This window comes from Prinia subflava, chromosome 16 (assembly GCF_021018805.1).
Source record: "Prinia subflava isolate CZ2003 ecotype Zambia chromosome 16, Cam_Psub_1.2, whole genome shotgun sequence".
NCBI lineage: Eukaryota > Metazoa > Chordata > Aves > Passeriformes > Cisticolidae > Prinia > Prinia subflava.
In genome coordinates this window covers 10,561,404-10,576,303 of record NC_086262.1, presented here as the reverse complement: position 1 = coordinate 10,576,303, position 14,900 = coordinate 10,561,404, and the positions used below count along the sequence as shown (strand labels likewise).

Sequence of the window (14,900 nt, the reverse complement as noted above, 5' to 3'; positions counted from 1 at the left end):
GTAGAAAATGTCTACAATTGAAATATAGACTTGCCACAGACTGTAATTAAACATTTACAGTCACAGTTATTAGCAAACACATTATGTGTTAGTGTGCTGGCTGAGGAACTCACCAGCAAGCGAGGGCAGGGCATTCCAAGTGTTTCCTTTTAATTGGTGTGTGCTCTGCCATAGATCCCCATAAAACCCTCCCTGCACACTTTATCCTGAGACTGTAATTGGTTCAATCAGCGGTTGTTGAGGTCAGTGTTGTTTCTGGATGAACCAGGAGGGCTGCAGGGTGCCTAGGAGCAGGGACAACCCCTGTGATCAGTGTGAAGGGGCTGCCTAAGCTGTTCCACGCCATGAGGAAAGCCTGACCCTGTACCACAGCACGCTGACACAACTGTGTTTGTGGCAGCAGATGTCATTGCTGCACCAGGTACTCACCTCTCTGCCTCTGTGTGTGCCAACAGCACAAAAAGATGTGTTTGATGCTCAACAGCTCCTTCCCGGGCATCTGCCCTGGCTCTGGCTGGCAGCAGGCTCTGCACTAGCTCACGGCATGGTTAACAGCCCCTCGGGCTGTAAACGCCTCAGGGAACCCCCAAGGGGAGCACGAAAGGTGAAACATCCTGAAAGGGCTGTGTTTTATTCTGATTTTATTCTGATCCTGCTGCTGCTACCAGGAACTTCAGCAGGGTCATTCTCTGCAGCATCAGCTGTGCTTTCTGCTTCATTGCAAAGTAAAGCAAAGCTTAGATGTGAGCTGGGAGAGCTGCAAGGAAGTTACGGATCTTAGAGGGGTGAACCTTCACTAAATCAAGTGCTGGAACAGGAGTTTGAAACTCAGTGGTTGCTGTCCTGGCTGCTGGCTCAGCTGCTGCAGCCTCCATGACCTCTCCCCAGCACTGAGGTGTTTCCTTTGCTCTTGGTACCCCTGTCCCAGGGCAGGTTTATGGCCAGGACCCGCTGTGTGCCATGCATGTCTGGGGCAGCAGGGGCTGGGCACAGGCAGCAGGGGTGGGTGCAAGTTGGCAAAACCCGTGGTAAGTAGCCAAAGGGGAGCAGGAGATCAAAATGCAGGGAAAATACACTGTAGGTGTGACCTCTCTGATAGGAAAGTTGCCCCAAGAGGTTTCTCCAGAGTTTAGTGCCAGGGCTGTCTGGAGAGCCGATGGCCCCGTGTCCTGCCTGCTGCTAGGTGATGTCAAGCTGCTCCAGGTGCATTGACTGACTTGTGTCCCTTGTTCCCCCCCACAGGGGCAGTCAGGACGCGATGGTTACCCGGTAACTCCACTACTCCTTTTTATTTTTATTCTTTTCTAATCTGTGCTCTGTGGTCCTCTCCAGCTTTTTCTGTGACATTTAGTTTTCCTCGCCTGTTTTAAGCTTCTTTTTTTTTCATCTCTTCCCTCCTCTTTGTTCATTAGCATTAGCTTTTCAGGGATTCAGCCCTAAAACTTAAAAGCCTGAGTAATAGTCTCCATTAATGTTTATAGGGATTAAATACTTGAGCCCTTTCATAGTTGTATTTGTGCTCTTGCTTAAGAGTTCACTGGACTGCAAAGTGAATTAAGGCTTTGGGGTTTGTCCCACTTAGAACTGTAAGAGAGGATGCTGGTGAAAGAGCCTCAGGTGTTGAGACAGATCCTCATTTGCCCACATCCAAAAATTTTTCTGTGGGTGCAGAGCTGACCTGCTGGATGCGCAGGAGGAGGGAGTCCTTGTTCTGGGCAGATCCCAAACCTCAGTCTCCTGGCTGGCTCCCCTCATCCCCATCACCACCCTTGGATGGCCAGAGTGCTCCAGCTCTGAGGGGCTCAGCAGCTCATCAGGGAGCCACTCTCAAGCATGCACTTGGTGTAAGGGATTGTAAAATCCACTGTGCAAATTCTCCGTGTACATGGCATGGAGAGAGGGTTTCCATCTCTGCTCCAGCTTTTTGAATTAATGCGGTGAGTTCTGCACTGCCTGTTGCTCTGGAAGGGGTGTATTGGCTATTCTTAGCCTTCTCCTTCCTGTGGTTGATGCCTTTTTTCATTTATTTTTTTTTTCTTTTTTTTCCTCTTTTTTTCAATTTTATTTTTTTTCCCTGAATGAATGAGTTAGGAAAACTTCCTGCTTGTCTCTGCCACCACATGCCCTGGCCTAGTTCCCCTTGAGTGCCCAGAAACCACAGAAACATCTATTGAGTTTTATGTGTGTCAGGGAGCTCAAGAGAGGAGGATTGGAGGGGAATTCCAGAACTATTTACAGTTTTCCCTTCCCCTGGACTCCTGTGGTCCTCCCTGGGGAGGACAGCAGCGTTTCCCCAGAAATGGAGAGGGGGGAGATGGGGTTAATTTTGTAAAACCAGCCTGTGTTGCCCTTGCATGCTGCCATGAAAGTACTCGGGACTGCAGCAAATGATCAGGATAGATTAAGTTTGTTGTGAGGGGAGCTGTGGGCGAGCAGGGCTGTGTCCAGGGAAGGGCTTTGTCTCCCTCAGGTGGCACCTGCCCGCAGCAGACCCGGAGATGCTGGAGCCAGGAGGTTGTACAGATGTCTCAGGGGTCTGCTGGAAATCAAGAGTTTAACTTATTAGAAGTTAAATTGTGAAATTTCACTCTAATGGGCTGTTTATTGTCATTTTTAGGGTGGCTTTTTGCCCTTGTGGGGTGTGGTAAACACTGCTGGATTAGCAGTGCCCTTGGCACGTTTGACCCTTCTCCTCTCTCAGTGGTGTGGTTTAGCTGCAGAGCTCTGAAAAACAGAAACTCGGAGGAAACAGAGTTCTCCTGTTCCCTAGGAGAGAGCATCACCACTGTCCCCATGGGCAGCCTGGCACCTTGCCTGTCCCAGCTCCTCGAGAGGGATTTTGGTGATGCTCCAGCACTCCTGGATGGTGTCAGGGACAGGGAGTGACCTCAACTCTGCTGCCACATCTGCACTGGGAAAATGGCATTAACATCACCACAAGGTTTTTCCTCCTCTCTCTTCTCCCCAGGACCCGCAGTCCAGGTGAGCTGTGGGGCTGATCTTATCCTGAACTTGAAACCAGCAAACAATTACTACATCCACATGGCTGTGGCTGCAGTAATTAACTTTATCTAATAAGGAGGTGAGGATAGTTGTATTTCCAAAGCAAGATGTATCCCTGAAGAAGGAGGAAACGTCACATAAAACAGGCTTGGGAGTATTATTCAGCAGAGGCATATATGGATGGCTTTTATTAAATCAAGCTGCATATTCAAATGAATTTACTTATTTAGTTCCCTTCAGGGATCACCCTGAAATAAACTCAGAGCTGTTTCAGGGGATGGATGTGGTGAAAATGCAGAGGTAGAAGATGGATATTAAGTGGTGTGTGGTGACACTTGCATCCCTCAGCCAGCAGTGCTTTGAGCTGCTAGTTTATAACTGAGCTACAAGCAAAGGAAGCTTTAAAGGGATGAAGTGATCCAGAGCTCTGGAAGTGGAGCTGAGAGAGAAAACAGCTTCTATATGATGATTTCAATATTTTTATGCTTAACCTCTTAAGAGGAGAGGTTTGGGCCTTACAATAAAACTTTACAGCAGAAACATTTTTTTTTCTTTATGAAGTGCTGTAGGTTTATTGTTATTTTTGAAATCCCATAGAGGATCTAGTTTCCATTTTTAACCCTATATCATATCCTACTAACATTGTTCTAACAGCTATGAAGGATGTGGGGATTTGTTGCTCTTCTGCTCGTTTGATTGGGTTTTGACATCCCTGACATGATCATGGATTACAGCACATACCTCAGCCTGAATCTGAGTGTAGGGCTGTATGGGTCTGTCTTCTTTTTCCTCAGTAACATTTGAATTTGGCGCATCTCAGCCAGATTTGACAGAAGGACAAAGACTTCGTAGACAATATTTTAACTTTAGATACTGGGGGCAGGTTAAGGAAAAAAGCCCTTCTGATGCCCATGGTGAGGCAGGAGCCATGATGCCACACAGCTGCCTTGAGCTCAGGTTTCCTGGAGGGCAGCAGAGGAGAAGCAGATGTGCAGCCAGCACAATGATGGAAATGTGTTTCTGGTTGGCCCTGGGACTGGGATCCCCTGGGATGTGTCCCAGGCTGTGCTCCCTGAGGCAGGCAGCATCCATGCTGGGGAGTGGCTCCCCTGCACTCGATGTGCTGTCAGCAGGTTGGGGTCATTTGTCCTGGCGAAGCTGGGAGGGGAGGGAGGGGGTGGCTGTGCAGTGAGGCTGTGGCTGCTTTTGTGAGCAGGGCAGGCAGCTGCATCTGGGCAGGAGGAAAAGGAGAAAATGAGGAGCAGATGGGAGAGCCGAACTGCGAGTCGGCTTTGAGCTGACCTTTCAGAGCAGGAGGATCTCTGCGTTACACAGCTGCTTAATTGGATATTAGGAAACATTTCGTCACTAAAAGGGTTGTGAAGCATTGGTCCGGACTGCCCAGGGAAGTGGTGGAGTTACTGTCCCTGGAGGGATTTTAAAGATGTGGCTCCTGATTTAGTGGTGGGCTTGGCAGTGCTGGGTTAATGATCTGACTTGATGACCTTAGAGGTCATTTCCAACCGGAATGATTCTGTGATTCTAAGCAATGGCTGTGCAGTGCTCTCAGCAGTCTTGCCCCCATCTCTTTCTCTGCCTCATGCAGGGATAGTTTTATGCTTGCCTTCAAACTACTCAGTTGTTCTCCTACATGATGTATCTCCTCTTTCCCAGTAAGATGATGCCTTTGTGGTTCACCAGAACCCGTTCCCTTCTCCATTTACTGGAGAGGCCTTTTGAAGCCAAAGTCTCTGTTTCTTGAGAGTTTCATCTGCCTCTACTACTCATCCCTAAAATCAGTCTCAGCTACACAACTATGTGACATCCCAAATGCAGGGTTGTCACTTCAAGTGGGAAGAAACCAAAAGAATGAAGTTGATTAATGAGGGGAATTACTTCATGTGCATGTCTTCATTAATAAAAAGCAGAGCAGGGAAGAGGCTTTTCAGAAGAAAAGTATGATATGAAACAGAGTTGTCTCCTATTTTATACATTTCCCTTAGAATTCTAGGATTTATATTTAGTTTAGAGGGGGATGTTGCTCATTTTGTCCCTCCGGTGTATAATGTTTGCCTTCTGAATTTTGTTAATCACTTGTGCATTGCCTGGAACACAGCAGGCATCGTCCTGCCCATCTCTTGCAGCAGTGGGAACCTTTTGGGCAGGCAGGGAGAAAAGGCATCCTGCTCTGCCTGATTAGAAGTAATGCAGCTCGTTACTGAAAATAATTCAGCATTGAGTATCCTGCTCTGTGGTCCCGAGCACAGGAAGGATATTGATCTGTTTGAATGAATCTAGAGGAGGCCACCAGGATAAGCAGAGGAATGGAGAACCTCTGCTATGAGGAAAGACTGAGAGAATTGGGATTTTTCAGCCTGGAAAAGAGAAGGCTTTGGGACAACCTGAGTGCAGCTGTGTAGTACCTGAAGGAGTTACAAAAGAGCTGGAGAGGGACTATTTATAAGGGGTTGGAGTGACAGGACAAGGGGAATGGCTTCACACTGGCAGAGAGCAGGGTTAGATGGGATATTGGGAAGAAATTCTCTCTTGTGAGGGTGGTGAGGCACAGGCAAAGGGTGCCCAGAGAAGCTGTGGCTGCCCCATCCCTGGAGGGGTTCAAGGACAGGTCGTATGGAGCTTGGAGCAACCTAGGATAGTGGAAGATATCCCTGCCCATGGCAGAGGAGCTGGGCCTAGACAGTCTTTAAAGTCTCTTCCCACCCAAATCATTCCATGATCCTGTGACTAATATTGTCCTTTCCTAATGACAGGTAAGTGCACCAGTATAATCAATTAATGGACTTAAGGTAAAAAAGAATCACGACATAGACATTGCTCAATGCTGGGTTTTCTTTTCAGGGAATAATTGCTCTGTCAGAATTGAAATACTCCTGTACAGACCACTCTCACATATTTATAGTCCAGCTCATGCTAAGGAGCTATTGGAGCTAAGCAGGTCAGAATCTTCAGAATCTTTTATTTTGGGTGCCTTGGGCAGTGAGCTAATATCTTCCTTTGGCTGCAGTGTTGTTAATCCAGATCTATCCACTGAAGTCAGCTGTAATATATAAGCCAGAAATCAACTGGTAAGGATGGTCAAACTCTGGTTTTGATTAATATTCAAGACATAAAGTGAAGCCAAATGTGTTTTTCTAGGCTGATGTCTGTGAGAGGGGTTGAAGAAGCATGTGTAGAAGAGAAAATGGTTCCCTGACATAAAGACCAGCGCAGTCAAGCACTGGAACAGTTACTTTGGTTACATCTCTAGACCCTGACCATAAACAGTGGAGCCTGGGCTCTTCTCCCCTCAGCAATTAAGAATTTCAGTTAATAGACAACTTAGGGAAAGTCTGTGCAAGCTTTTCGTGTGTGACCCATAAATACAGTATGAATGCAGACAGGATGATGTGTGGGAAATGTGGAACACATGCCTTAGCCTCTTCCTGGTGGCAGCTCCTCTGTGCCATTGTGGTTCCTTTTTTACCAGAAAGCTCCAAGGCATGCACTTAACCAGGCATTTTGGAAATGGCAACACCAGAAAGCCACACGTGGAATTAATAACAAACTATTTTTACAAGAGGAGTAACTTAAAATTGAGTTGCCTGATGTGTTGATGAGTTGCCTCCACCTGTGCAATTATCTCAAAGTGCTGCTTGGGTGTGCTCAGGGTGCAGCCTGGGAGTGTGGCTGGAGGAGCCCTGTGTAGCCTTGGGATTGCTCTGTGTGCAAACCAGAGCAGCAGGCAGCAGTTTAACTCTTCAGGAGGGCTGCCAGAGATCGTATGGGAGGCCATGCTATGTGGCCAAACCTCATGGACTGTGTGGACCCCAAATTTTCCTGGTTTTTTGCAGTAGGCAGCTTCTTTCTAGACCTTGGGTGGTAGCTTGTGCATGGGCACCATTGCCTGTGGTGTCCAAAACACATTGCATGGGTGTTTTGGCTGGTTTTGCACTGCTAGACTTGAATACTTTCAAGCACTGTGTGGTGTGATGAATGCTTCTGTTGGTGAGGTACTTAGTTTTTTTAGCTAAGCTAATCACGGTCACAACTATAATTTAGGTTTCAGTCCTGTGTTTGTTCTCATGTTTTACTCATAAATATTCAGACTCCAAGGAGTGTCTCCTGTGTGTGAAGTCTTTTGCACACATACCTCTCCCAGTAAGGGCCCAAAAGACAGAAGTAACAAACATTCATTTTACAAGGCAAACTTTGTAGCTCCAGTCTCTTTCATTTTATTTTAATATCAGTTTTGTGGCCAATTCACATAATTATTTGCCTAGAGGGAAACCCTCTTTAAACAGGGAAAGCAGATCCAGCATGTTTTCCCGCTACATCCATTTGCTGGCCCTCTGATGTGGAAGCAACAATGATTTTGTGAATACCACTTCTTCATGGCAGCAGTCTATTTTCCTTTTGATTTAGAGGTAATTCTTCCACAGGGATAATAAAAAATTGTCTTATATCCCACCCAGTAGAGGAATTGCAGATGCATTTGTTTATCCTCTGTGATTCCAGTGGTTCTGGACAGAGAGAGGAGAGGGCCTGGGGAAGGTGCTGACAGCAATGGCAAGGAGAGCTGTGCAGCCCAAATTGCACTGGCAGGGCAGAGGTTTGGTTTCTGGCTTCTCATGCAGCTTTTTTTCTGGTTTCCTGCTTTGAGTGCAGCTGGTGGATTTGCTTCTCTGTTTCCAGTGCATTTGGGTCCAGCCCTGTGGTACAGAGGCTTGGTGTCTAGGCAGAGCAAAACTGAGAAAACCAAGAAGTTGTTTCATTAACCACCAAAGAGAGGTAATCCAAACAGAAGCTGTCAATGACACTGGTGTGGAAAGACTCTAAAGGCAGTAAACTGCTGAAGTGTTTGCTTGTAAGGCCAACATTCTTCCAAAACTACTTATCTACTTAAAACTTGCATTCCCAGCTCAGAGGCCATAGTCTCTCTCATAAGTGGATATTAAAAAAATATACCCAAAGCCCAACTGGAGATCAAATGCTTGAGGAAAGCAGTTGTGCAGAATACATGGAACTCATTTCAGTCTCAGAAATGTGGGGGAAGTTGGCGGACTCTTTCTTCCATAGGAGTACTTTGCTGTTTTGGAAGAAAACTGGTGCAATGTGATGCACACAAGTGAGTTCTTGCCTCTGAAATGGTGACCTGGCATGTCTGCCCAGGAGCCACAGCAGTCCGTGCTGGGAGAAGTGAACAAACTAACTCTCTCTTGGTATCTCCAAGTGACCTTCCTCAAAAACCCTAGCAGTGCCCTGTGCAGCTCCAGCTGTCCTTGTTTTCCACCCCTTTGGACCAATCAGTGTTAGATTTGAGTCCAGACTGTTTTTCTTGAGCGTCTTTGAGAAGACATTCAAAACAGCGAGGAAGCTCTGTGCACAGACAGAAGGCAGCACATCTTGTGGTTAAAGAGGAGGCAGCTCCTGCAGAGACAAAGGTCCCTTATCTCATTTGAAACCCTGCAGAATGTGGTTGACATGTCTGGAAGACAGCTGGGAGTTGAAGAGCTCTGGTGAGCACAGGCCAGCGACGCAAAGGAGGGGCAGAGCAGTGGGCAGAGCCCAGCGCTGCCCTGAAAGCTTTCTGAGGATAGAGATTGGGTTTGTTTTTTCTGGTTTTGTCAGTTTGTTTCGCTCTTCCCCAAGGCTTTCAGAGGTGCTGGGAGCGTTCGTGCCCTGTGGAAGGTGGAGGGGCTGTCCCTGCAGAGGCTGGCCCTGCACGGCCGCCTGATGCCCGGCAGGCCCGGCCCGGCCTCTGAGGTGGCTGCTCCCTTGCAGAGCCGTCTGGTTTGCATTATGGGCGATTTTTTTAGCAAATTACTGCTCCTTTCTGCTCCATTTCCATCAAAGAATGGGCAGAGGCCTCCCAGCAGTCAATGGACAGATTTTCTGGAGCAGAGCACAGATCTGTTGGTGCCTTGTTAACACACGCCTGCTCTTGGGCTGCTCTGCGTCCTTTACCTGCCACCTCTGCTGGGGATTTACTGCTGGCAGCCTGGGCTGGGGACACAGCTCGCTCTGAAGGGTTTCAGACCTTTGAGGGTTTGGCCATGCTGAGCCCTGCCCATTGTGTGGGCAATGCCCAGGGTGTGCTCAGTTGGTCGTTTTGGAAAGAAATGTAGGAGAGGGGTGAGGGTTGCTGCAGCTGGGGTGAGGAGGACTCAGCTCATCCCACTGCCCAGAGCAGCCCCATCTTTTGGGATCTTCCACAAGACTGGGATTGGATGTTCCATGCAGGGAGATTAGATTTTGGTTAACCCCTGAATGCCCTTCCTCATAAACACAAATGGGGTTTTCTAGCTGAACAAGGACAGCCTGGCTCCGAGGCCATGCAGGATGTGGCCTGCTTGTGTAAAATGTTTCCAAATGGAAACGATTAGTCTTGCAAGGATTAAAAAATAATCACATCTCATCAACGTTGCTGTTTAGTGCTTGTAAGAAAATTGTAGAAGCTGTTTGGTTTGGGATTTTTTTTAAAGATGCAAAAAACTATCATCTACCAATGGAAAAGTATATTTCCAGTTTGCACGTAGTCACGGAGCGAAGGGGAATTTGTGTTGGACAATACTGAAATAGCTTTTTTCAAACAAAGAAAAAGAAAATTGTAAGCAAAGGTTTGTCAATAATCATGTTCATTGCTTAAAAAATAATATTTATTTTTACGTGCAGCGCTGTTTTCATGTGCAGCAACCCCATCCCATTGCAGTGAGGCTCTCCATGCTACATATAAAGTTAAACATGAAACTAATGTGATATAAATGATCTAAATGCTTAAACATGACAGCTCCTGGTAGCAATGTTTCCAATGTTTTGTCATGCTGTAGGCTGATAGGATTTTGGAGTCTCACACTAGGGACCCAGAAGTCAGGGCTGATGTAGGAGGAACAGCAATGAGTAGGACCTTGTATGACCAATTTCATACTCTTCACAAGTTTTTAAATGTAGTAATAAATTTATTTAGCATTATAAATAATGATGAGGAAAAAAAACCCAATAAAATACAATAAATTAAATGCATTTGAAAGGACAAATGGTTAGTGCAGCAGTGGTGGTATTGTATGGAGTAGAAATTTGTTATTTTGTACGGGTTCCTGATCCTTCTGCACTGAGGACTTCAGGGAGGGAGGAGGAGCAGCAGTAACTGGGGATGAGATGATGTCCCAGAGCAAGTCTCTTGGACTCAGTTTGTTCACAGTCAGTGCCAGTGATTCTCAGCTGCTATTTAGAGGACTCACAGTTCATTTTTTGTTTCTCAATCCCTTTTCTCCCCTTTCCCTTCAGCTGGGAAGCTGGGAGCAGCCACAGCAAACCTGGCTGCCTTCCTCCACTTTCCTTGTGATGGGCCTGGCAGGGTGTGCTTGGCCACAGCTTTTGCCAGAGCTTTCTTCTCACACAAAAATGTGCTGAGGAGCCACATGGCCAGCAGACACTGTCCTGCCTGAGAGGATTTACAGCGTGGCCTATAGGAAGGGATGGTCCCTGTTCCCTGCCTGTGCTGCAGATGACCCAGGGCCCTTTGCAAGAGCACTAAAATATTGTCATGCTCTTTTGTTCGTTCCTTGAAATATAAGAGTCTACCCTTTTTTTTTTTTTGAAACCACAGAGACAGAGATGGAAAGGCAGCCCTTTGAATTTGTCAAAATTTGACTGCAGGGTTCCTTCCGACCCCTGTGCTAATTTTTATCAGAGCAGGAAACATTAAAAATAACCATGAGAGAAGATTTCCCAACTCAAAGGGATTGTCCTCTTAATAATCTCTGGCTTTGTTTTCACTAAATATTTCCCCTGCTTAAAATTCTTGTAACACTTTCAGTTCAAGTCCATCCCTGCCAGCAGCAGGGAGGGCACTGGGGGGTACGGCAGAGGGCCAGGTAGCCAGGCTGGCACCTCGGCTTGCTCTGAGCCAGAGGTGAGTGATGGACGTGGGAAAAGCTTGTTATTTATTGGAAGAGCTTTTGCATGTGAACCAGAGCTTGCAAGCTCCACATCTTCCCTTTTGGGTGAGCTCAAAACTGTTCTCAAGCCTTCAGCTACCTCAGCAATGGGTGAATCTAATTTTTGCAATTAGAGGTGGCATTTTGGTGCTATATCTCAAGACTTCTGAGCTTCTACTGTGAAACAAAATGAAAAATTAATCAGATTTTGTTTTAAAATGCATCTGAATACAGCCTTTTACTCTGAAATCGAAATGTTGTGTGGCAAAACCCAGCCGTGCATCAAGGACTACACAATATAGTAACAAGCTCTGCTGAAGCTTCAGCATCTTATCTGACCCATATCTGCATTCTCAATATCAAGGTATAATTGTATATTATTAAATAATACATCATCAATGTAGCCCATAAAATAGATCACATTTATAAATAATGTTCTCACCCAGGCAATGGCAAAGTGAGATGTACCATTGGATCACCGTGGATCATTATTCCTACAGGAACACCTGTGCCTCTGTTACTCCTTGTGAGGGCTGAAACCAGGGTGTGTAATTGCAATTATCACTCACCTCTGCCCTGTGTCACTAACCCAGCTCCTCCTGCTCCAGCAACCTGAGGGCTCCAGACAGATGTTGCAGATGTATTTTCTTTGCAAAACTGACAGCGACAATTTTTCTTCCCAAATGGGGAGGGTGTCTTGCAGAGCTGGTTTGGCCAGGCACTGAACACAGCTGGTCCTCACTGGTGTGTGGTCAGAAAGTGAGATGTGAGTTGGTTACCAGCTGGGAGGGGCCTCTAGGGTCACCTGGGACCCCAACAGTGTGGTCCTCCTTGAAGAACCCATGATTGACGGATTTTGTCCCACTTAGCCAGTGCAGTGATTTTGGTCAGAACTATGTTTTGGGGGAAATTAATTGGATTTTTCCTCTACATTGTCTTAAAGCACTGGGTTTGTCCTAGGCAGAAAGTTCTTCCCCTCTTGATATAGTAAGTAATGAATTATCTGAATTGTGATCACTGTGTGTGTGATTTAGAGCAAAGGACTGTGATCAAGAGTGAGTGAAGGCACAAGTGAAATTGCTCCCTGGGCAAAAAGCAGAGCCTAAAACCACTGGGATGTTTGGGATGTCTAAGGAGAAAACTCTCCTTTTTCATACACTTTTCCTGGTTGTTTAAGTGGAAGTAATTTTTCTCCCCTCAAAGTGAAAACTTCTATAGAGATTTGGTTTGAGGGAATAGAGGGTTACTTGTTTCCCTGTTCCTTGTTTATCAAATAAATTAGAGATTGCTTCATCTTTAATTAAAATGACATGGAGGAGAATTCAAATAAAAGACAATAACAGCCTCAACAGATGCGCACTCCTGAGATTTGCAGGCAGTCAAGATTTCAGATGTTCTCTCTGCTCTACCCATGAAATCTCCTGGCTGCTCTTGGGAACCCTGCCTTGCTCACACAGACTTTTGGCTGGGCAGGTAGAGTCAATTAAATCTCCAGCCCAGAACTAACAAGATATTTAAAAGTCTGTGTTAGTCTTGTCTATTCAGTGCTGTGGCTGGCCAAGAGCCCCTTTGGAACCCTGATGGATATTGTTTCTCTCAAGCATTAAATGCTTTCCCTCAAACATCTTCTGAATAGGCCATTGTTTTTGCTTCTGGATGTCTCTTTGTGGACTGATATAAGAATAGCTAAAAGCTGGAGAACTGGCATTTTATATTTTTAAAAAAATAATAATTCTGGGACTTCTACTCCTCTGAGAGGTTGAATATGCTGCCAGTTCTCTGCTCAGATCCCACATCTGATCCTCTGAAAGTCAGGGAGTTACATCAGGAGCTTCAGAGGAATCACCTCAAACAATCACAGTTTTGGGGAAGAAGCTCTGTGAACCTAATGCCATTCCCAGCTTTTAGAATCTAAGGAACTGAGATGAGATAACGTATAGAGGAGGTGACTTGCAAGCCTTTGCACTAACAGACACAACTGCTTTATGTGTATTTTTCATTACCACTATGTAACTGTTGGGTACTGATGGTTCCTTATAAGAAAAAAATACACATCACATGAGGAATAGAAGCTATGCTTGATCACTTCAGAATTCTCATGTCTATAAAGAAATCCTCATTTATTTTCAAGTGGACTTCTCTTGTACAGGTCCTCTAGCATTTGTAACCCAGCTACTGATGATCTGCCCAGGTCGTCTGGATTTACCCCTTTTTCCTAACAGACCTGTGTTCCCCAGAGTTTCATTTTCCAGGCCCCACCAGCACAGCCATTGCAGACTGAATTATTCCTTATCAATGGCCACTTATTCCTTATCAATGGCTGTGAGCTGCAAGGATGCTCCTTTTAATGCAGCCATTAGCTTCCTCTTACCCATCTTTGCCCCTTTTGCTCAATTTCCCTATCACAGATATAAGATAAACTGAAAGATACTCACCACAATCAGTTCCCTAAGAAATACAGAGAACTTTGGTGCTTTAGGACTGTACCACAGTCCAAACTCCATTTGCTTTGGTAGATCCTCGTGGTTCACAGGGCTGTAATGTGGGAGATGTTTCATCCCAGCGTGTTGGGAGGAGGATGTGCATATTCCACACATGTGGCTCTGCAGGGCAGGTGTAGGAGGGGAGTGGGAGCTGATCCCAAGGTGCAGCTTTGCAGATGGAACCCTTGCATTTGCCAAGGCAGTGGATTTACAGTAACTTGTGTGTGTCACTTTGTCCCCAAAAGTGCCAGCTCCAGCTGATGATGGAGTCAGCTTTGGCCTTAGATTACCTGTGCTTCTCCCTCCCCACATCCCTTATCAAAAGCAATGTTTCCTCTGGCCCAACACATTCAGTGGTTTGGTGTTATTCAAGGGCTTAAGTGCCAGAAATGCTGGGGAATTCACCATTTTCCATATGGATGCAGCAATCCTAGAAACAGGAGACCTGAGGAAGAGCTGGGGTAGCTGAGTACTTTAGCAAAAAAAAAATAAGGTTCAGATCCAAGGCTGATGTGAATCACTCATGGGCCTGCTCAGTTTAACCAAATCAGGCATGTTTTACTGCTGCTGGTTTTGACTTTCCAAACCTCAGGGAGTCCCAGGCGAAGTGCCAGAGCAGTGTCACCTTATCCCTGTCACTAATTCTGTCGCTTCCTTTCACGCTCCTTCACCCTCTGCAAATTGTTTGGTGCCTCTTACTGTACCTCTGTGAAACCTTCCTGCTGGATTGCATGGATGGAGGATTAGGTAAATCATAGAATCATAGCCAAAGGTTGTACTGTACGTAAGTAGAGTCTCTTTCAGAGCATGCCTGATACTGCTATGTTTGAAAATTATTGGGTTTTTTTAATAATACTCTCTTTTCCTTCCTTTTTCAGGGGCCTCTTGGCTTGGATGGCAAACCAGTAAGTAGCACTAAGTGCCAAATACAACATGTCTTTGTTCATGCTGCTCCACAATAAATAGGCAGTATCTCAACTATTACTCATTTATTGCTGCATATATAACTGTTTAGGAGGGAAAATTGTACTTGGCAAAATTATTCCATGCAGGTTTGAATTCTGAGCCAGGGCTGGCCAGCAGAGCTGGAGGTGAACTTTTCTTTACCTGTCAGCTCATCTCAGCTGCCTCTTCCCCTCCTGTGCCAGCTCAGTGAGCACAGACTGCAGATGGGCAGCAGGCCAAATGTGGGGAATAAACTCCAGTAGCACATCCAAAGAGCAAAATCAGTGATCTTGGTTGTGTGCTTCTGGCACTACAGAGTGATACCATAAAAATAATTGATCCCAAAGCAGGCTCCATTTTCCTCCAAAGGACCTGAGCAGGGAACTGCTTGAGGGTGCCAGTGTCCATGAAATATTTCTTGGAACAGACTGGATTAATTTATGAGCTGTTTTCTTGACTTCATTTTTGCTTGGAAGCCCTTTGGATATTCAGGTGCTTCATTCTTTTCTTATTTATTTTACAGAAACACAGA

General features: G+C 45.8%; 1 protein-coding gene across 1 annotated transcript in view; it reads left to right on the top strand.

Moving 5' to 3' along the window:
• Window positions 1-14,900, top strand: part of COL23A1 (collagen type XXIII alpha 1 chain) — a 173,405-nt gene that overhangs the window by 135,196 nt on the left and 23,309 nt on the right. Inside the window, exons 5-6 of the mRNA XM_063413353.1 lie at window positions 1,243-1,269; window positions 14,302-14,328. Of these exons, the coding sequence (XP_063269423.1) occupies window positions 1,243-1,269; window positions 14,302-14,328 (54 nt within the window). The remainder of the gene's footprint in view (window positions 1-1,242; window positions 1,270-14,301; window positions 14,329-14,900) is intronic.